The sequence below is a fragment of the Pezoporus wallicus genome, unplaced genomic scaffold, assembly GCF_028554395.1.
Source record: "Pezoporus wallicus isolate ANWC-B61680 ecotype Strahan unplaced genomic scaffold, APGP_CSIRO_Pwel_v1 contig_14386, whole genome shotgun sequence".
NCBI classification, from domain to species: domain Eukaryota; kingdom Metazoa; phylum Chordata; class Aves; order Psittaciformes; family Psittacidae; genus Pezoporus; species Pezoporus wallicus.
In genome coordinates this window covers 1-22,281 of record NW_026636565.1, presented here as the reverse complement: position 1 = coordinate 22,281, position 22,281 = coordinate 1, and the positions used below count along the sequence as shown (strand labels likewise).

Here is a 22,281-nt window from a genome sequence, read left to right as displayed (position 1 = left end):
AACCCCCAACAACATCCACCCCCCATTAACCCCCCCAACAACAACCAACCCCCATTAACACCCAACCAGAACAAACCCCATTAACCTCCCAAAAACAATCCCCCAACAAGAACAACCCCCATTAACCCCCCAACAACAACCACCCTCATTAACCCTCCCAACAACAACCCCCATTAACCGCGCAACAACAACAGCCCCCAACAACAGCAACCACCAACAGCCACCCCCCAACACCCCCACAACAACAACCCCTAACAGCCACCCCCCAGACAACCCCCAACAACAACCTCTCAACAGCCACCCCCCAGCAACCTCCAATAACCCCAAAACAACAACCACCCCCCCAAAAGCCACCCCCCGGCAACCCCCCAACAATTAGTCCTCCCCACAACAACCACCCCCAACAACAACCCCTAACAACCATGCCCCAACAACAGCAGCCCCCCAACAACCACTCCCCCAACAACAGCCATCTCTGCTAACTACCCCCAACAGCACCCTCACAACCACCCCCCCCAACAACAACCCCCTAACAGCACCAACCCCCAAAAGCCACCCCCAGCGGTCACCCCGACAGCAGCAACACCCCCCAATAACTACCCCCAACAACAGCAATCCCTCAACAACACCCCCCCAGCAACTCCCAATAACCACCCCCAACAGCCACCTCAGCAACACCCCCCAATAGCCACCCACAGCAGTCACCCCAACAGCAACAACCCCCCCAACACATCCCAGCAACACCCCTAAACAACACCCTACAGTAATCACCCCAACAACAGCCACCCCAACAACAACCCCTCCAACAATAGCCCTCAAACAACAATGCCCCCCAACAGCCCTGCCAACAGTTGCCCCCCAACATCACACCCATCACCCCCCCAATATCACCCCCAACAGTCCCTGCAACAACAACCCCTCCAGCAATAGACCCCCCAACAGCCCCCCAAACAACAGCACCCCCAACTGCTCCCCTAGAGTCACCCCAACAACAACCGCTCCCCCAAAGAGCCTCATCCCCAGGAACAAGTTGCCCCCCCATCCAACCATTGAGATGCCCCCACTCCCCAACAACCCCCCCCACATCACTGGGTGCCCCCCACCCAACCCCTCCCTAAACACTGGGTCCCTCCCCACCTTCACAAACATTGGGGTGACCCCATCCACCCCCCCCCCAGCAGCCCTGGGATGTCCTCCCCCCCCCCCCCCATACAAACCATCCTTCCCCCCAATAACTGGGTGCCCTGGTCACTCAGTGGGGGGAAGAGAGCTGGGTTTGGGGGTGCCCCCCTCCCCCCCATTACCCCCCCCCCCCCCCCCCAGGCTGACGGCTGAGGAATGCGCTGAGTTCCAGCGCCAGCGGCGGGAGCAGGAGGCGGCCACGGCCCAGGAGGAGGAGGAGGGAGCAAAGAAGAAGTGACCCCCCCCCGACACCACCCCCCCCACCTCTGACACCCCCCCCCCCCACAGGGTCGGGGTTCCCCCCAATAAACGTTTGTTTATCTGATTTTGGGTCTCTTTTATGGGGGGGGAGGATGAGGAGGGTCCTTTTGGGGGGAAGGGGAGGATGAGGAGGGTCCCTTTGGGGGGGGGGGGGGGGGAGGATGAGGAGGGTCCTTTTGGGGGGGAGGATGAGGAGGGTCCCTTTTGGGGGGGAGGATGAGGAGGGTCCCTATGGGAGGGGGAGGATGAGGAGGGTCCCTTTGGGAGGGGGGAAGGATGGGGGGGGTCCCTTTGGGGGGGGGGAGGATGAGGAGGGTCCCTTTGGGGGGAGGAGGATGAGGAAGGGTCCCTTTGGGGGGAGGGGAGGATGAGGAGGGTCCTTTTGTGGGGGAGGATGAGGAGGGTCCCTTTGAGGGGGGGGAGGATGAGGAGGGTTCCTATGGGAGGGGGGAGGATGAGGAGGGTCCCTATGGGGGCGGGAGGATGAGGAGGGTCCCTTGGGGGAGAGGATGAAGAGGGTCCCTTTTGGGGGGGAGGATGTGGCATCTTCATTTTCAGCCCCTTCATCCACCATCCTCATCCTCCTCCATCTTCACCCGCCCCTTCTTCCCCATCTTCATCCTCATACTTCCCCAGCCCCCTCTTCCTCCTTCATCTTCACTGTCCTTCATCCCTCCTCATCCTCACCCCCCCTTTCCCATCTTTTCCCTCCTTCATCTTCATCTTGTTGTCCCTCCTCATCCTGCTCTCCTTCATCCCCACCTCATATTCCTTCATCCCTCCTCATCCTCACCCCCCCCTTCTCCATCCTCCTCCTCTCCCCATCCTCCTCCATCTTCGCCCTCCTTCCTCCCCATCCTCTTCCTCTTTCATCCCTCCTCATCCTCCCCTTCCTTCACCCCATCTTCATCTTCCTCTGCCCCTCGTCATCCTCAGTCCCAACCTTCTATTTACAGCTTCATCCTCCTTCATCTTCATCCTCATCTTCACTCCCCATCATCTTCATCATCTTCATCCTCTTTTCTCCCTCCTCATCCTCATCCCCCCCTTCCTCCTCATCCTCTTTCACCCCATCTTCATCTTCCTCTGTCCCTCCTCATCCTCAGTCCCATCCTTCCATTTACAGCTTCATCCTCCACCTTCATCCTCATCTTCACCCCCCTTCACCTTCATCCTCCTCCATCTTCATCCTCATTTTCACCCCCAATCCTCTCCATCTTCACCCCCTTTCATCTTCATCATCTTCATCCTTTCTCCCTCCTCATCCTCATCCATCTTCATCCCCCCTTCCCCATCCTCCTTCATCCCATCTTCATCTTCCTCTCTCCCTCCTCATCCTCAGCCCCATCCCTCCTCTTACAGCTTCATCCTCCTTCATCTTCCTCCTCATCTTCACCCCCCCCATCTCCACCCTCTCCTCCATCTTCATCCTCATTTTCATCCCCAATCCTCTCCATCTTCATCCTCCCTCCTCTTCTTCAGCCCCCCTTCATCATCATCATCATCATCTCCATCCTTTCCTCCCTCCTCATCCTCACCCATCTTCATCCCCCCTCTCTCCCTTCATCCTCCCGCATCCCCCCGTTTCCATCCTCCCCCCCCCGCCACCGTTACCACGGAAACCGGCGGCCGGGGTCCGGGATTTGGGGGGGGGGGGGGGGGCCGCGGCCAGACCCCCCCCCCCTCCCCCCCTTCTCCCGCGGGGGATCCCCTGTGCCCGCTCCCCCCCCTCCCCCCGCAGGGATCCCCGGGCTCCGCTCCCTCCCCCCGCCCCCCCCGCCCCGCCCCCTCGCTATTTTTAGCCGCCGGCGCCTATTTTTAGCGCAGCGGCTTCAGCGCCCAAATTTGGCAGCGGCGGAGCCCGGAGGGGGGGGGGAGGGGAACCGCGGCGGGGGCGGAGCCAGCGATGGGGGGGGGGGGGGGGCCGCGGAGCGGGGGGAGGGGGGGACAGGGGGGATCCCGGAGGGCGGGGGGAGGGGATGGGGGGGGGGGGGCGGTAACCCTGGAGCCCCCCCCTTGGGTGCTGGGGGCCCTCCGGCCCCACTGATACGCGGCCCAAAGCTCCCCCCCCCCCCCAGTGATGCTTCTACGCACCCCCCCCATTGAGCCCCGCTGAGTCCCCATTGATCCCATTGAGCTCCCGTGGAGCTCTCATTGACCCCCATTGAGCCCTGTTGAGCCCCATTGAGTCCCCATTGATCCCACTGACCCCCCTTGAGTTCCCATGGACCCCCATTGAGCCCTGCCGAGCCCTGTTGAGCCCCATTGATCTCCCATTGAGCCCCATGGACCTCCATTGAGCCCCACGGACCTCCATTGAGCCCCACGGAGCCCCACTGAGACCTGCTGAGCCCCATTGAGTCCGGATTTATCCCACTTAGCCCCCTTGAGCTCCCATTGAGCCCCACGGAGCTCCGTTGAGCCCCATTGATCTCCCATTGACCCCCGTTGAGCCCCATTGAGTCCCCATTGATCCTGGTGAGCCTTGTTGAGCCCCCGTTGATCCCATTGAGCCCCACTGAGCCCCACTGAGCTCCCATTGACCCCCATTGAGCCCCATTGAGCTCCCACTGCCTCCCCCACCCCTCCCATCACCCATCCTCTCATCCCTCCTCCCCTGACCCACCATTGAGCTGTCTGTCCAGCCCCTGTTCCCCTTCCCCCCATTGCCCCCCTCTGCCCCCCCCCTTGACCTCCTCTGCCCCCCATTGACTCTCCCTCCACCCTTTGAGCCCTTCCAGCCCCACAGAGGCCCCTCCCTTGACTCCCCTGTGGACCCTCCATCAACGACTCCATCATTTGACCCTCTCCCTCCCCGCACTGGGTTCTCCATCCCCCCGCTGACCCTCTCCAGCCTCCTGTTGACTTTCTCCATACCCCGTTGATAACCCATCCCCCACTGACCACCTCCATCCCCCCATTGATCATCTTCATCCCCTTTTGACCCTCTTCATCACCCCGTTGACCCTCTTCATCTCCCCGTTGACCCTCCATTGTCCTGTTCGCCCTCCCATTGACCATCTCCCTCCCCATTGACCATCTCCCTCCCCCATTGACCATCTCTATCCCCCATTGACCATCTTCATCCCCAATTGACCCTCCATCCCCCTGTTGACCCTCACATTGACCACCTCCATCCCCATTGACCATGTCCATCCCCCCATTGACCATCTTCATCCCCTTATTGACCATCTCCATCCCCCCATTGACCATCTTCATCCCCTCATTGACCATCTCCATCCCCCCATTGACCATCTTCATCCCCTCATTGACCATCTCCATCCCCTCATTGACCATCTACCTCTCCCATTGACCCTCCATTCTCCTGTTGACCACCCATCCCACTGTCAACTCTCTCCCTCCCCCATTGACTCCATCGCTCCCTCCCTCTCTCCCTTGAGCCCTTCCAACCCCTTATTGCCCCCCAGTCTCCCCATTGACCCCTCCACCCATCCCTCCTTCCCCCCATTGATCCCCCATTGGCTCCCCCACCCTTCCATTGACCCCCCCCATCCAACCCTCCCTTCCCTTCATCCCCCCCTCCCCATTGCCCCCTTTCTACCTTCCCTTGACTGCCCCCCCCCTATTCCCCCCTTGCACCGTTCCCCCCGGGGGGGGGGGCGTTTCCCGCGCCCCTCCCCTCCCCTCGCCCCGCCCCTCAGCGCGCGCCATCTCCTATTTCGGTGCGAAGCCGCCGCGCGCCGCCCCCCTCCCCCTTCACCCCCCCCGCGCCCCGCGCCGCGCGCGCGTCGACGTCAGCACTGACGCGTCCGCCGCCCCCCCCCCCCCCCCCCCCCCCCGTTGCGGGGGGGGGGGGGGGGGGGGGGGGGGGGGGGGGGGGGGGGTGGGGGGTGACGCGGCGGTGACGTCGTCCCGCGAGGTCCATATAAGGGGCGTTCGCGCGGCGGCGCGGCGCGAGGATGCTCCGCTCCACCAAAGGCGCCTCCAAGGCGCGGCGGGACCAGATCAACGCCGAGATCCGCGCCCTGCGGGACCTCCTGCCGCTGCCCGACGGCGACCGCCCGCGCCTCTCCTACCTGCACGTCATGGCCCTCGCCTGCATCTACACCCGCAAGGGAGCCTGCCTCCGGCCCGGTGCGTGCGCGGGGAGAGCGGAGGGAGGGAGAGGTAGGGCTGGGATGGGCACGGGGAGAGGGGATCGGGATGGGGATGGCACCGGGAAGGGAGCAGGGAACGGGAAGGGAGCGGGCACCGGGATGGGATCGGGCACCGGGATGGGATCGAGCACTGGGATGGCACCGGGATGGGATCGGGCACCGGGATGGGATCGGGCACCGGGATGGGATCGAGCACTGGGATGGCACCGGGATGGGATCGAGCACTGGGATGGCACCGGGATGGGATCGGGCACCGGGATGGGATCGGGCACTGGGAAGGCATCGGGCACCGGGATGGGATCGGGCACCGGGATGGCATCGGGCACTGGGAAGGCATCGGGCACCGGGATGGGATCGGGCACCGGGATGGGATCGGGCACTGGGAAGGGACTGGGCACCGGGATAGGATCAGGCATCAGGATAGGACCGGGGTCTGGCACGGGGATGGGAATGAGCACCGGGATGGAAGCAGACATAGGCACAGAACAGGGAAACAGCACTGGGATGGGACTGGGCATTGGAACACAGATAGGAGTGGGGAGCAGCACGGGATGGGAGCCGGCATTAGGAAGGGGACTGGAACTGCTCTGGGGAGCACGGGAGCGGGATGGAGCCGGGTGAGGACCAGGCTGGAGGTGGGCTAGGAGCCAGCAGTGGCACCGGGAACAGGGACCCAGCACCGGGCTGGAGCATGGAGACGGCGGAGGGATGGGGACAGGAGCGGGGAGAGGAGCAGGCACCAGCGTGGGGTGGGACGGGGACCGGGGAGCACCGGGGATAACGGGGACCGGAGCAGGCTGGGGGGGTTCAGCACCGCGGATAGCGCCGGGTGCGTTCAGCACCGCGGACAGCGGCAGCGGGCGGGGGCTGCGTTCAGCACCGCGGACAGCGGCGGGGAACGGGGCGGGCGGGATCGAGATCGAGATCGGGGCTGGGACCGAGACCGGGAGCAGGGACGGGGACACCGGGACACGGAGAGATACCGGGACCAGGGATCGAGGATCGGGGCTGGGATCGGGGCACCGGGATAGGGACCGAGACTGGGAACTGGAACCTGGGATCAGGGCTGGGACAGGGACCGGGAGACCAGGACAGGGACTGATACTGGGGATCAGGACTGGGACTGGGGGACCGGGATAGGGACCGAGATCGGGATCGGGACCCGGGATCAGCGCGGGGACAGCAGCCAGGGAGCAGGGTGTGATGGAGCTGGGACCAGAACCGGGATCAGGGATTGGAACAGGAGGGATGAGGACAGGGACCAGGTCTGGAACTGGGTCAGGAACCGGGACAAGGGCCAGGATTAGGGACCAGAGCTGGGTCTGGAGGAAGGGACAGGGACAAAGGATGGCGACAGGGACGAGTGATGGGGACAGGGAATCCCATGGCTCTACATAGGCAAGGCTGTGGGTGCCACCGGTAACTCCATGGGGGCCACATGGGTGCAGTGGGACCGTGCGGGCAAGGCGCTGGGTGCTGGGTGGGTGCTGACGGGCATCCCCTTTGCAGGACCGACACGGGGGGCACCCATGGAGCTGCTGGGGGGGCCGGAGCTGGCTGACCTGGTGGCATCACTGCCCGGGTTCCTGTTGGCTGTCACCCGCGAGGGGAAGCTGGTTGGTGTCACCGACAACGTCGCACAGCACCTGGGGCACTCAATGGTGAGCACCCGCAGGCAGAACGGGTCTGGGTGTTGGGTGCCTGGTGCTGGGTGCTGGGTGCTGGGTGCTTGCTGCTGGGTGCTTACGCTCCCACTCCCCCTGCAGGTGGACCTGGTGGCTCAGGGTGACAGCATCTACGACCTGTTGGACCCGGCCGATCACCCCCTGGTGCGACATCAGCTCACCCAGGCTGGGCCCCCCCAGGCAGGTGGGTGGGGCCTCCGAGGGGGGAGGAGCTTGGAGGAGGGGCCTGAGTGGGTGTGGGCACAGGGAGGGAGGGGTGGAAGGATGGAGGGAGGGAAGAAGGGAAGGAAGGGTGAAAGAAGAGAGGAAAGGATGGGAGGGTGGAAGGGCAGGGGGACAGAGAGATGGATGGAAGGATGAAGAAATGGAGGGAGGAAGGAAGGAATGGAGAATGGATGAAGAGAGGGAGGGATGGAAGAGAGGAGAGAAGGATGGATGGATGGAGGGAGGGAGGGATGATGAATGGGTGATGGAGGGATGGATGGAGGGAGGGATGGATGGAGGGATGCATGATGGAGGGTTGGATGGAGGGATGATGGATGATGGAGGGATGGATGGATGGAGGGAGGGATGGATGCATGGATGATGGAGGGATGGGTGCTGGATGATGGATGGAGGGATGCTGGATGCTGGATGATGAACGGATGAGGGATGGATGGAGGGATGGATGAGTGATGAACAGCGGGGTGGAGGATGCATGGAGGGACGTGCAGAGCTCCGGAGGTCTAACCCAGGACCCCTTTTCCCTAGAGCGCCTCTTCCGCTGCCGCTTCACCACCTCGCGGGCCTCGCGCCGCCCCAGCGCCGGACGGAAGCTGGTGCTGCTGCGGGGCCGCTTCCAGGCCCCCCCCGGCCCCCCCGGCTCCTCCCCAGGGCTCTTTGTCGCCTTCTGCGCCCCCCTGGACCCCCCGCCCTGGCCCTGCCCCGACTGCCTCCTGCTGCCGGCGTTCCAGAGCCGCCACGCTCGCGACCTCGCGCTGCTCGATGTCTCCGACAGGTCAGGACCTGACCCCCAAAGGGGGATCCGGGTGTCCTGGGAGGGTCCCAGCCATGGCGGGCACTGGACCCAGGCCTCTTGTCCCACAGTGTCCTGATCCACCTGGGCTATGGGCGTGGGGAGCTCCTGGGTCGCTCCTGGTACCGGCTCCTGCACCCCGAGGACCTCGGCCATGTTGCGCGCCAGCACCTCCGCCTGGGTAAGTGCCCCCTTGGTGTCCCTTGGGCTTGCCCTGTCCCCCCCTTTAAGCTGTTCCTTGGGTTTCTGGGGCCTTCCTGTCCCGTGGGTGTCCCCAAGGGTGTCACCCATCACCCTGGGTGTCCCCTGGGTCCCAATGTCCCCAAGGGTATCACCCATCACCCTGGGTGTTCCCTGGGTCCCAATGTCCCCAAGGGTATCACCCATCACCCTGGGTGTTCCCTGGGTCCCAATGTCCCCAAGGGTGTCACCCATCACCTTGGGTGTCCCCTGGGTCCCAATGTCCCCAAGGGTATCACCCATCACCCTGGGTGTCCCCTGGGTCCCAATGTCCCCAAGGGTGTCACCCATCACCCTGGGTGTCCCCTGGGTCCCAATGTCCCCAAGGGTGTCACCCATCATCTTGGGTGTCTCCTGAGTCCCCTGCTGTCACTTTGCCCCCCATCATGTCCTTGGTGTCTCCCACATCCCCTGGGGCCACCTTGCCTCCTCTCCGGGTGGCCCCCATGTCCCTGTTGTCCCCTGTCCCCATTGACATCCCCATGTCCCCAACCCCCTGAATCCACCTCATTGATGTCCCCAACCCCGTCCCCGTGTCCCCGCTGATGTCCCTGTGCGTGTCCCCACAGCAGGAGCAGGGCCAGAGGCACGGGGGGAGCTGGTGACACGGCTGCAGCGCAAGGATGGCCTGGGCTGGACGTGGGTCTATGCCCGGCTGCGTCCCGAGGGCCCGGCTCTGCTCGCCCACAACTTCATCATCAGGTGAGTGGTCCCAGCTCCAGGGGTCCCATCACCCCCCACCCCACAGAGCACCCATGGGGCTGGGCACCCTCCATTCCCCTGGGGGCCCCAGGTTCACCCCAGACCCCCCCTGTGTCTCCCACAGTGAGGCTGAAGCCTGGTGCCTGCGGCAGCAGTTGGCAGCTGAGGCCCCCCCGGACCCTCCTGAGCCCTTTGGCCCCAGCCTTGAGTTCCCTGGGGCCAGCATTGGAGCTGGTGGGGACCTTGGTGTCGGCGCTGGCCCCGGTGTTGGCCTCGGTGTTGGTGCTGGTGTTGGATCCGGTGTTGACCTCGGTGTTGGAGCTGGGCTTGGAGACGACGTTGGAGTTAACGTTGGCGTCAGCCTCGGCCTTGGCGTCAATGTTGGATGTGGCCTTGGAGCTGATGTTGGACATGGCCTTGGAGCTGGCTTGGGAGCCAACGTTGACCCTGGTCTTGGAGCTGGTGTTGGACCTGGTCTCGATGCCACCATGGGACCTGGTCTTGGAGCCGCCATTGGACATGGTCTTGGAGGCAACGTTGGAGCCAACATTGACCCCGGTCTTGGAGCTGGTGTCGGAGTGAATGTTGGACACGGCCTCAGAGACAGCATTGGACAAGCTCTTGGCTCTGATGTCGGTGCTGGAGTTGGCATCGGCGTCGGAGCCGGCATCAGAGTCGACGTTGGCCTCGGCGTGGCAGCCGGCCCCAGCCCCGATGTTGGCTCCAACCTTGGGGCAGATATTGGAGCTGCTCTCGGAGCTGGAGCCGGAGATGATGTTGGAGCTGGTCTCCAAGCCAATGGTGGAGCTGGCGTTGGCTCCAGTCTTGGAGCCGGTGTTGCGCTCAGTGTCGGGGCCAACATCGGGCCTGGCCTTGGTGGTGGTGTCAGAGCCAGCGTTGGGCTTGGCATTGGGGCTCTTGGCCCTGCTCTTCCATCTGATGTCGGTGCTGGTGTTGGACTCACCGTTGGAGCCAGCGTTGGAACCAATGTAGGTGGTGGAGTCAGCGCTGGAGTTGGACTTGGTCTTGGAGCCAATATTGGAGCCAACGCTGGCTCCAGTCTTGGATCCACTGTTGGACTTGGACTTGGAGCTGCTCTAGGAGCCAGTGTTGGCTCCACTCTTCCATCTGGTGTGGGACCTGGCGTTGGCCTTGCCGTTGGAGCTGCTGTTGGAGCCAATGTTAGCTCTGGTCTTGGATCCAGTGTTGGACTTGCTGTTGGAGCCGGTGTTGGAGCCAATGTCGGTGCTGCTCTTGGATCCGATATTGACATTGGCATTGGACTTGGTGTTGGAGCCAACGTTGGCACTGCTCTTGCATCGGATATTGGATCTGGTGTTGGACTTGGCATTGGAGCTGCTGTTGGAGCCAACATTGGTGCCGGCGTTGGCTCCACTCTTGGATCTGGTGTTGGACTTGGCCTTGGAGCCAATGTTGGTTCCAGCATCGGCTCCGCTCCTGGATCTGATGTTGGTGCCAGTGTTGGACTCACAGTTGGAGCTGGCGTTGGAGCCACCGGTGGCTCCGGTCTTGGATCTGCCCTTGGATTTGCCGTTGGAGCTGCACTGGGAGCCAACGTCTGCTCCGGGCTTGGACCTGACGTTGGTGCCAGTGTTGGACTCAGCCTTGGAGCCAACATTGACTCTGCTCTTGGAACCAGCGTTGACACTGGCATTGGACTCGGTGCTGGAGCCAGTATTGGACCTGCCATTGGATCCGGTGTCGGACTTGGTGCTGGAGCTGCCATAGGAGCCACCGCTGGCTCCGCTCGTGGATCCTCCATCGGCCTTGGCCTTGGGGCCAGCGTTGACCCCGCTCTTGGACCTGGCATTGGCCTTGGAGCCGCCATTGGAGCCAACATCGGCACCGGCCTCGGCCTTGGCCCCAGCCTGGCCGTGGGCGCCCGCCTTGCACCAGGCCTGGGGGTCCCCGAGACCCCGGGGGGGGGCACCGAGACCTGGACCCCCCCCTACACCCCCCGGCAAGCGCCACCCTTCGCCTTCGGCCCCCCGGAACCACCGGAGGCTGCACCTGAGAAGCTGCCGCCGAGTCCTGAGAGCCCCGGGGGGGGCCCGGGGGGGGACCCCGGCTCCCTCCTCACCCCCGAGACGTCCCCCCCACCACCGCCCCCCCCGGCCGCCCCCCCTGGCCCCGTCCTGCGCCGCCTGCTCCAGGGCCTGGCCGCTGCCGCTGGCGTCAGCCGTGGGGGGACCCGGCACCCAGGGGGCCCCCCCGGCCCCCGACCCCCCCCACCCCGGTCGCCCCGCGACCCCTTCGCTGAGTTGTATCAACTCCCCCAGAGCCGGCTCCAGGACGCCTTCCGCCAAGGTAAGGGGGGGGTCAGGATGGGGGGCACCTATGGGGGGGGGGGGGGGGCAGCCTGGAGCTCATCTTTGGGGAGGCCCCAGTGGGGTTTGGGGGGTGAAGATGGGGTCCGAGGTGCATGGTCCAGAGCGGTGGGGAGGGTGGGGGGGATGCTCCAGGGTCCCTTGGGGAGGTTGAGGGGGTGACGACCCCAAAAGTTGGGTCCCTCAATGGGGGGGGGGGTGTGCATGAGCCCAGACCCTGGGTTCCATTTGGGGGGGGGGCTCAATGCCTGGGTCCCTTGGGGGGGTCCAGGGTGTTATGGGGGTACAGGGAGCTATGGGGGGGTCTCTGACATCCTGTTCCCCCCCCCCCCACAGCCGGAAGCCAGCGCGCCCCGTCGTTCTGAACTAAGTCTGTGACGCGACTTGCCCCCAGTATGGCATATTGTCATTGTCACCCCGGCCCGGAGCCACCGTCCCCCCGGCCCCGGCCGCCCCCCCCGCCCCCCGCCGCCCCCCCCCGGGGCCTTTCGTGCTAATTTAACTCGTAACGAGTCTCTAAGGTAATTGGGGGGGGGGGGGTGGCCCCCCCCCCCCCCCCCCCCCCCAGCCTGGACGCCTGGGTCCCATGTCCCCATGTCCCCGTCCCCAGCCCCACTGCGGGACCGGTCCCCAAATCTTGTCAGTGGGTGGCTTGGACCCACCTGTAGGAGCCTGTGCCCCCCCCCCCCCATCCCCAATGTCCCTGTCCCTTGTCACCCACCCCGTCCCTGTCCTTGTCATCCCCCCATCCCCACCTTGGGGTCTGCGTTTTTGGCAGAGTACCCCCAAAAGTGTGTGCTCCCCCCCCCCCCATGGGTGTCATCCCCAATGTCCCCAACCCAAGGGACCGAGGCACGATGTGGCTTGATGTCCCCAGTGTCCCCGACCCGAGTGATGGAGACCTCGTGGCTCAGTGTCCCGATGTCCCCAACGTTCCCAACTCAAGGGGCTGAGGCACAATGTGGCTCGATGTCCCCAGTGTCCCCAACCCAAGGCATGGAGACACACCATGACCCAGTGTCCCCAGTGTCCCCAACCTGGGGGACGTGGGCACCCGCTGCCCCAAGCCATTGGGCTGGGAGAGATCATGGCTCGATGTCCCCCATGTCCCAAAGTCCCCCAAGGGACTGTGAGATGTCCCCAGTTTGAGGGACTGAGACACATCGTGGCTCAGTGTCCCCAATGGCCCCCACATCCCCAGTGCCCCTGACATCCCCAGTGTCCCCACTGTCCCCCACATCCTCGATGTCCCCAACGTCCCCCACCCAAGACATCGAGATACGTCGCAGCGCGATGTCACCGAGCCCGAGGGACTGAGACTCGTCACAACTCGACGTCCCCAACGTCCCTGAGGGACACGGGCACCTCATCACCGCTGTGACCCAAGGGACCGGTGTCCCCCCAGCGTCCCCAAAGGATGCGGACACCACCAAAAGGACTGAGACTGTCGCACCTCATTGTCGCCTCAAGCTGGAGAGACCGAGACACCTTGTGGCTTGATGTCCCCAGTGTCCCCAAGGGACGCGGGACCTTGTTGTCACCCTGGAGCAATGGACTGAGACACATCGTGGTCTGATGTCCCCAATGTCCCCAACCCCAAGGACTGAGATCCGTCGTAGCCCAATGTCCCCCACGTCTCCGATGTCCCCGAAGGATGTGGGGCATCGTCATCACCTTGACTCAAGGGACTGAGACCCCGATGTCCCCAACGTCCCCACCGCGAGGGACTGGCTCCCATTGTCCCCCCAACATCCCCTGGAGGCCCCGTGGCCCTGACACCCCCTTGGAAATAAAGCGGCCTCCGTGTCCCTGTGCCCGTGGCAGCTTCTTTATAGGGACAAAGGCGTCTGGGGGGGGACCCATGGGCTTGGGGGGGACCCAGGGATTGGGGGGGGGGGGGGATCCATGGATTTGGGAGGTCCCAGGGGCTTTGGGGGGGGACCCAGGGGTGTGGGAGGGACCCAGACATTGGGGGTGACCCCTGTGCTTGGGGGTACCCCGTGATGGGGGGGGGGGGGGACCGAGGGTCGGGACGGTCCCAGCGCTGCGGAGCCACGGCGGGACCCGGGCAGCGCACAGGCCACGCCCCCATCCGTGTTAACCCCGCCCATCTGTCGTCTTGACCACGCCCCCCTCTGGCACGTTCAGGCTCCGCCCCGCGCATGCGCGGTTCCTGCGGCGACGCGGTGCGGTGAGGTCGCGGGTCCCGGTTCCCCTCGGTCCCATCCCGGTCCTTTCCTTGCGATGGTCTCGGGATAACCCCATACTGGTCCCAGTAACCCCTTACCGGGCCCAGCACCCCCGTACTGGTCCCGGTAACCCCTTACCGGTCCTAGCACCCCCGTACTGGTCCCGGTAACCCCTTACCGGTCCTAGCATTCCCATACTGGTCCCAGTGATCCCATATTGGTCCTATCACCCCCATACTGGTCCCGGTAACCCCGTACTGGTCCCAGTGATCCCATACTGGTCCCAGTAACCCCCTTACTGGTCCTGGCACCCCCATACTGGTCCCAGTAACCCCCGTACTGGTCCTAGCACCCCCATACTGGTCCCAGTGATCTTATATTGGTCCTATCACCCCCATACTGGTCCCAGTAACCCCCGTACTGGTCCCGGCACCCCCATACTGGTCCCAGTGATCCCATAGTGCTCCCAGCATGCCGTACTGGTCCATGCTCCGCACTGATCCCGGCGCCCCCCCCCCGGACTGGTCCCATTGACCTCGTCCAGACCCCAGTGCTCCCCAGCAGCGCACCAGTAACACCCAGCATCCCCCAGTCCCAGTGCCCCCCCCCCCCCAGTGCCTTCCCAGTATCCCCAGTTTGGGGGGGGGGGGGGGGGGCCGCACGCTATGGGTCGAGGGCGGCTCTTGGGGGGCTGCGCTTGGCTGCTGGGGGGGCTGGCGCTGCTGCAGACCCTTTACCTGCGAGCGCTGCCCCCCCCCGCACCCCCCCGCCGGCCCCCCCATAAACCGCTGCCTCCCCCCCCCAGGGGGGTTCTGGATGCTTCCGGAACCTTCCGGTTGTATCGGGACGTGTTGGGGGGCCCCCCCCCACATTGGGCTCCCCCCCCCGACTTGGTCCTGGCCACGCACGGGACCCCCGGGCGGGCGGCGGCGGCGCTGGGGGGGGCGCTGGAAGGGGGCATTTGGGGGGGGCCCCTCTCGGTCGCGGTCTTTGGGGTCCCCCGGGCGGGGCTGGGGCAGCTCCTGCGGGCAATGGGGGGGCCGTGCCGGGGGCTTCGGGGGCGCCTGCGGCTCCACGTGGTGCTGGGGGCGGCCGAGCCCCCCCCCATCGTGACCCCCCCTTTCCCCCGAGCCCCCGGGGGGTGCAGGGGGGCTCTGGGGCGCGTGGCGGCCGCGGACCCCCCCAGTTACACTTTGGGGGTGCCGTACCCCGGGAACCTACTGCGGAACCTGGCCTGGGCTGGGGCGGCCACGGGGGGGGGCTATGGGGGGGGAAATGGGGGTCCCGGCCCCCCCGGCCCTATGGGGAGCCGCTTTGTGCTGCTGCTGGATGCGGATGTGGTACCCAGCCGGGGGCTGCGGGAGGGGTTCCTGAGGGCGCTGCGAGGGGAGGGACCCCCATTGTGGGGAGATGGGGGGGGCTCCCCGTTATTGCAGGCATCTGATGGCCTCAAAGGGGTCACCAACGCCCTGGACCCCCCCCATGGTTTTGGGGTCCCCAGTGAGCATCAGGGGCTCAACGCCCTCGGGGTCCCCAATAGGGTGGGGAGCACCAAGGATGTCCTGGGGGTCCCCAGTGTCTTGGAGGTCCCCAATGTCCCAAGGGACCCCAACATCCTAAAGGACCCCAATGTCCCAAAGGACCCCAATGTCCTAAGGGACCCCAATGCCTTGGAGGTCCCCAGCATCCTAAAGGACCCCAATGTCCCAGAGGACCCCAGCATCCTAAGGGACCCCAATGTCCTAAAGCACCCCAATGCCTTAGAGGTCCCAAGCATCCTAAAGGACCCCAATGGCCCAAAGGACCCCAACATCCTAAAGGACCCCAACGTCCCAGAGGACCCCAAAGCCTTGGAGGTCCCCAGCATCCTAAGGGACCCCGATATCCCAGAGGACCCCAATGCCCCAGGTCCCACGCAGCCGCCCTGGACCCATGTGGTGTTCGTGCTCCCAGCCTTCGAGGTGCGTTTGGGGACCCCGGTGCCGGGTACGAAGGCAGAGCTGCGGCGGCTGTGGGGCACGGGGGATGCTCGGCCCTTCTATGGGGCGCTGTGCCCCCGGTGCCAGGCACCCACGGACTATGGGCGCTGGTGGGCGCTGCCACCCGCCCCACACCTGCGAGTGGCCTATGAAGCCCCATGGCGTGACCCCTGGGAACCCTTTTATGTGGGGCCGGCCCACAGCGTCCCCCCCTTCGATGAGCGCTTCCTGCAGTACGGCTTCAACCGCATCAGTCAGGTGATGGAGGGTGCTCGGGGGGCCCTGGGGTGCCCATGGGGGCTGTGGGTGCTGTAGGGTGGCCATGGGGACCATAGGGTGGCCATGGGGACTGTGCGTGCTGTGGGGTGGCCATAGGAGCTGTGGGTGCTGTGGGGTGGCCATGGGGACCGTAGGGTGGCCATGGGGACTGTGCGTGCTGTGGGGTGGCCATGGGGACTGTGGGTGCTGTGGGGTGGCCATGGGGACCATAGGGTGGTCTTGGGGACCATAGGGTGGCCATGGGGGCTGTGGGTGGTGTGGTGTGGCCATGGGGACCATAGGGTGGCCATGTGTGCTGTGGGGTGGCTATGGGGACCGTAGGGTGACGATGGGGGCTGTGGGTGCTGTGGGGTGGCTATGGGGACCATAGGGTGGCCATGGGGGGCTGTGGATGCTGTGGGGTGGTCAAGGGGCTATGGGTGCTCTTAGGGGGACTGTGGGTGCTATAAGGCATCAATGGGTGGTGGGAGGTCTGTGGGTGTTATAGAGGATCTATGGGTGCTGTGGGGTCTCTGGGTGGTGTGTGTGGGGGCTGGGTTGTCTATGGGGGATGTGGGTGCTGTGGGGTGGCCATGGGGACCATAGGGTGGCCATGGGGACTGTGGGTGCTGTGGGGTGGTCAAAGGGCTATGGGTGCTCTTAGGGGGACAGTGGGTGCTATAAGGCATCAGTGGGTCCTGGGAGGTCTGTGGGTGCTATAGAGGATCTACGGGTGCTATGGGGTCTCTGGGTGGTGTGGTGGGTCTCTGAGTGCTGTAGAAGATGTATGGGTGCTATAGAGGGTCTGTGGGTGCTATGGGGGTCTGTGGGTGCTGTGGGGGTCTCTGGGTGCTATAGGGGAGCGATGGGTGCTGTAGGGGTCTCTGGGTGCTATTGGGGTCTATAGGTGCTATAGAGGAGCTATGGCTGCTGTAGGGGTCTGTGGGTGCTATAGAGGGTCTGTGGGTGCTATAGGGGAGCTATGGGTGCTATAGGGGTCTCTGGGTGCTACGGGGGTCTATGGGTGCTATAGAGGGTCTGTGGGTGCTGTCAGGGAGCTGTGGGTGCTATAGGGGTCTTTGGGTGCTATAGAGATGTGTGGGTGCTATAGGGGTGCTCTGGGTGCTATAGGTGTCTGTGGGTTCTATAGCGTGTCTGTGGGTGCTATAGGGGTCTCTAGGTGCTATTGGGGTCTATGTGTGCTATAGAGGAGCTGTGGCTGCTATAGGGGTCTCTGGGTGCTATAGGGGAGCTATGGGTGCTGTAGGGGTCTCTGGGTGCTATAGGGGTCTCTGGGTGCTATAGGGGTCTCTAGGTGCTATTGGGGTCTATGTGTGCTATAGAGGAGCTGTGGCTGCTGTAGGGGTCTGTGGGTGCTATAGAGGGTCTGTAGGTGCTATAGGGGAGCTATGGGTGCTATAGGGGTCTCTGGGTGCTACGGGGTCTATGGGTGCTATAGAGGGTCTCTGGGTGCTATAGGGGAGCTATGGGTGCTGTAGGGGTCTCTGGGTGCTATAGAGGTCTCTGGGTGCTATTGGGGTCTATAGGTGCTATAGAGGAGCTATGGCTGCTGTAGGGGTCTGTGGGTGCTATAGAGGGTCTGTAGGTGCTATAGGGGAGCTATGGGTGCTATAGGGGTCTCTGGGTGCTACGGGGTCTATGGGTGCTATAGAGGGTCTGTGGGTGCTGTCAGGGAGCTGTGGGTGCTATAGGGGTCTTTGGGTGCTATAGGGGTGCTCTGGGTGCTATAGGGGTCTGTGAGTTCTATAGCGTGTCTGTGGGTGCTATAGGGGTCTCTAGGTGCTATTGGGGTCTATGTGTGCTATAGAGGAGCTGTGGCTGCTATAGGGGTCTCTGGGTGCTATAGAGGGTCTCTGGGTGCTATAGGGGAGCTATGGGTGCTGTAGGGGTCTCTGGGTGCTATGGGGCTCTATGGGTGCTATAGAAAGTCTGTGGGTGCTATAGGGGAGCTATGAGGTCTATGGGTGCTATAGGGGAGCTATGGGTGCTGTGGTGGTCTATGGGTGCTATGGGGTCTGTGGGTGCTATAGGGGAGCTATGGGTGCTATGGGGGTCTGTGGGTGCTATAGGGGAGGTATGGGTGCTATAGGGAGCTATGGTGGTCTATGGGTGCTATGGGGGTCTGTGGGTGCTGTAGGGGAGCTATGGGTGCTGTAGGGGTTTATGGGTGCTGTAGGGGTCTCTGGGTGCTATAGGGGAGCTATGGGTGCTGTAGGGGTCTGTGGGTGCTGTAGGGGTCTCTGGGTGCTGTAGGGGAGCTATGGGTGCTGTAGGGGTCTGTGGGTGCTGTAGGGGTCTCTGGGTGCTGTAGGGGTCTCTGGGTGCTGTAGGGGTCTCCGGGGCTCCCATGCCCTCTCTCCCCCCAGGCGTGTGAGCTGCACGTGGCCGGGTTCCGTTTCGCGGTGCTGGACGGGGCCTTCGTGGTTCACGGCGGCTTCAAGGAGGCCGCCGGGTTCCACGGGGGCCGCGGCGCGGAGCAGCACCGGAACCGCCTCCTCTTCCGCCGCTTCCGCACCGACCTGCGCCAGCGCTACCCGGGCTCCGCGCGGCGCTGCTGAGCCCGCACCGGCACCCGCGGGGACGTAGGGCATGGATGTGGATGTGGGTGCTCCACGTGGGACATGAGACATGGACATGGATGTGGGTGCTCCACGTGGGACATGGACGTGGATGTGGGTGCTCCACGTGGGACATGGACGTGGATGTGGGTGCTCCACGTGGGACATGGACGTGGATGTGGGTGCTCCACGTGGGACATGGAACATGGATGTGGGTGCTCAACGTGGGACATGGACGTGGATGTGGGTGCTCCACGTGGGACATTGACATGGATGTGGGTGCTCCACATGGGACATGGACGTGGATGTGGGTGCTCCACGTGGGACATGGACATGGATGTGGGTGCTCCACATGGGACATGAGACATGGACATGGATGTGGGTGCTCCACGTGGGACATGGACATGGATGTGGGTGCTCCACGTGGGACATGAGACATGGACATGGATGTGGGTGCTCCACGTGGGACATGGACGTGGATGTGGGTGCTCCACGTGGGACATGAGACATGGACATGGATGTGGGTGCTCCACGTGGGACATGGACATGGATGTGGGTGCTCCACATGGGACATGGAACATGGACATGGATGTGGGTGCTCCACGTGGGACATGGACATGGATGTGGGTGCTCCATGTGGGACACGGACGTGGATGTGGGTGCTCCACGTGGGACATTGACATGGATGTGGGTGCTCCACATGGGACATGGACGTGGATGTGGGTGCTCCACGTGGGACATGGACGTGGATGTGGGTGCTCCACGTGGGACATTGACATGGATGTGGGTGCTCCACATGGGACATGGACGTGGATGTGGGTGCTCCACGTGGGACATGGACATGGATGTGGGTGCTCCACATGGGACATGAGACATGGACATGGATGTGGGTGCTCCACGTGGGACATGGACATGGATGTGGGTGCTCCACGTGGGACATGAGACATGGACATGGATGTGGGTGCTCCACGTGGGACATGGACGTGGATGTGGGTGCTCCACGTGGGACATGAGACATGGACATGGATGTGGGTGCTCCACGTGGGACATGGACATGGATGTGGGTGCTCCACATGGGACATGGAACATGGACATGGATGTGGGTGCTCCACGTGGGACATGGACATGGATGTGGGTGCTCCATGTGGGACACGGACGTGGATGTGGGTGCTCCACGTGGGACATTGACATGGATGTGGGTGCTCCACATGGGACATGGACGTGGATGTGGGTGCTCCACGTGGGACACGGACGTGGATGTGGGTGCTCCACGTGGGACATGGACATGGATGTGGGTGCTCCACATGGGACGTGGACGTGGATGTGGGTGCTCCACATGGAACAAGGAACATGGACGTGGATGTGGGTGCTCCACATGGGACATGGACATGGACATGGATGTGCGTGCTCCACGTGGAACACGGACATGGACATGGATGTGGGTGCTCCACATGGGACATGAACATGGATGTGGGTGCTCCACATAGAACATGGATGTGGGTGCTCCACGTGGAACATGGACATGGATGTGGGTGCTCCACATGGGACATGGACATGGATGTGGGTGTGGGTGCTCCATGTGGGACATGGGACATGGACATGGATGTGGGTGCTACACGTGGAACATGGACATGGATGTGGGTGCTCCACATGGAGCAAGGAACATGGATGTGGGTGTGGGTGCTCCACATGGGACATGGAACATGGACATGGATGTGCAACATGGACATGGAACATGGGTGCTCCACATGGGTCATGGAATATGGATGCTGCACATGGAACATAGGACATGGGATGTGGGACATGGATGTGGGTGCTCCTCATGGGACATGAATCTGGATGCTGCACATGGGACATGGACATGGAACTTAGGACATGGACATGGATGTGGGTGCTGCACATGGAACATGGGATTTGGGACATGGACATGGAACTTAGGACATGGACATGGATGTGGGTGCTGCACATGGAACATGGGATTTGGGACATGGATGTGGGTGCTGCACATGGGACATGGAATATGGGACACGGAACATGGATGCTGCACATGGGACATTGAACATAGGACATGGGATGTGGACATGAATGTGGGTGCTCCACATGGGACATGGGATGTGGAACATGGGTGCTCCACATGGGACATGGGATGTGGAACATGGGTGCTCCACATGGGACATGGGAAGTGGAACATGGGTGCTCCACATGGGACATGGCACTCCAGACAGGACATGGAGCACGGAGCACGAACCGTGGGTGCTCCATATGGGATGTGGGTGCTCTCCAATGGCCATGTGCTGCCTGCCCTCAATAAAGGCAATCACTGGCTTCCAATGACCCTGTGCAAGTGATGCCATGTTTTGGGGGGGGGCTCTATGTGGGGTCTGTCCATGGAGATGTGGGGGGTTTGCATGGACACTGGGGGGGGGGGGGAGATTTGGAGCCATGGAACCAACCGGGGTGGGGGGGAATGGGCTTCAGGCTCCTCCAGCCCATGGCACTGAGGGGGTGTGAGCACCCCCAGGGATGCTGACTGCAACCCTGCCCTGGGCAGCCTGGGCCAATGGGGCAGGAATCGTTCCTCAGCTCCATCTAAACCTGCCCTGGTGCTGCTTGAGGCCGTTTCCTCTTGTCCCATCCCTTGGGAGCAGAGCCCAGCCCCATCCTGGCCCCATCCTCCTGGCCGGCAGTTGTAGGGAGCGAGAGTGATGCGATAGAATGCATCTGATAGAACAGAACAGAATAGAATAGAATAGAATAGAATTAGTGGCATAAACGGTGATTCAATTTGCCAAAATAGAATAGAAAAGAATCATTCAATTAAAATATATTATCTAGAAGGTGATCTGATATGTCTTATTAGAATAGACTAGATAGATTGTCTAATAATATGGGAGAATACAATGTAATACATCTTATTACAGGAGAATCTGATACATAATAATAATAACTGATGTCAATAATAGAATAGAATAGAATGTAATATATCTGAATAGAATAGACAATATGCTATAATATAATGCAATTAAATGCATCTTCTTAGAGTAGAATAGGGTAAAATAGAATATGTACACCATCATATAATAGTATGGTAGAATATCGTGTAATATGTCTTATTACATTATAATATAATATAATGTAATATAATATAATATAATAAATATAATATATATTGTTACGTAAGAATAGAATACAACATAAACGGGAATTACGTGCCCGACAAGGAGCCAGAGATGAGAACTACAACTCCCAGCATGCACCGGGGCAACATGGCCGACAGGGGTCCATCGAGAACTGCAACTCCCAGCATGCACCGGGGCAACATGGCCGACGGATGTCTGTGCTGAACTATAACTCCCAGCGTGCACTGCGGACAACGTAGCGACTACAACCGGCAACTTCCGGCATGGCCGCTGTGTGAAACAGCGCCCCCTTGTGCTTGGAGGTGTCCCATGAGGATGGGAGGCGGCCGGCAGAGAACAGCGCCCCCTTCGGGACTGGAGGAGCGCTGACCCCCAACGCGGATGGGGGTGTGGGGGGTGGAAATGAATGCCCCATAGCGAGGGGCACCCTCCCCCCAAATTATCCACTAAATAACCCTTAAACCCCCCCAAAAAAACAAAGACAATGGCCAAATCCCGGTTAATAAACGGTTTATTTGCATTTTACAAGATCATTCTTCTGACGCCGCGATTATTTTGCTGTTAAAGTGCTAAAAAAAAGGGGCT

The 22,281-nt window shown here is 62.4% G+C and overlaps 2 protein-coding genes across 2 annotated transcripts; both read left to right on the top strand.

Moving 5' to 3' along the window:
* The first annotated feature begins 5,334 nt into the window (after nt 1–5,334).
* On the top strand, nt 5,335–10,304 carry LOC130594592 (neuronal PAS domain-containing protein 4-like). Its single transcript, XM_057400580.1, has 8 exons — nt 5,335–5,538; nt 7,071–7,222; nt 7,328–7,430; nt 7,997–8,243; nt 8,333–8,442; nt 9,071–9,203; nt 9,328–10,099; nt 10,197–10,304. The coding sequence occupies exons 1-8, from the start codon at nt 5,364–5,366 to the stop codon at nt 10,302–10,304; spliced, it is 1,800 nt and encodes a 599-aa protein (XP_057256563.1). The 5' UTR covers nt 5,335–5,363.
* Nucleotides 10,305–14,347: 4,043 nt separating this feature from the next.
* LOC130594591 (beta-1,4-glucuronyltransferase 1-like) lies at nt 14,348–18,556 on the top strand. Its single transcript, XM_057400579.1, has 3 exons — nt 14,348–15,326; nt 15,453–15,977; nt 18,365–18,556. The coding sequence occupies exons 1-3, from the start codon at nt 14,406–14,408 to the stop codon at nt 18,554–18,556; spliced, it is 1,638 nt and encodes a 545-aa protein (XP_057256562.1). The 5' UTR covers nt 14,348–14,405.
* Nucleotides 18,557–22,281: the final 3,725 nt, after the last annotated feature.

Coding starts and splice junctions, on each gene's coding strand:
- LOC130594592 (XM_057400580.1), top strand. CDS start 5,364: ATGCTCCGCTCCACCAAAGGCGCCTCCAAGGCGCGGCGGGACCAGATC. Junction 7,223..7,327: donor AGCACCTGGGGCACTCAATG/GTGAGCACCCGC, acceptor CTCCCCCTGCAG/GTGGACCTGGTGGCTCAGGG. Junction 9,204..9,327: donor GCCCACAACTTCATCATCAG/GTGAGTGGTCCC, acceptor TGTCTCCCACAG/TGAGGCTGAAGCCTGGTGCC.
- LOC130594591 (XM_057400579.1), top strand. CDS start 14,406: ATGGGTCGAGGGCGGCTCTTGGGGGGCTGCGCTTGGCTGCTGGGGGGG. Junction 15,327..15,452: donor GGGTCCCCAGTGTCTTGGAG/GTCCCCAATGTC, acceptor AATGTCCCAGAG/GACCCCAGCATCCTAAGGGA. Junction 15,978..18,364: donor GCTTCAACCGCATCAGTCAG/GTGATGGAGGGT, acceptor CTCTCCCCCCAG/GCGTGTGAGCTGCACGTGGC.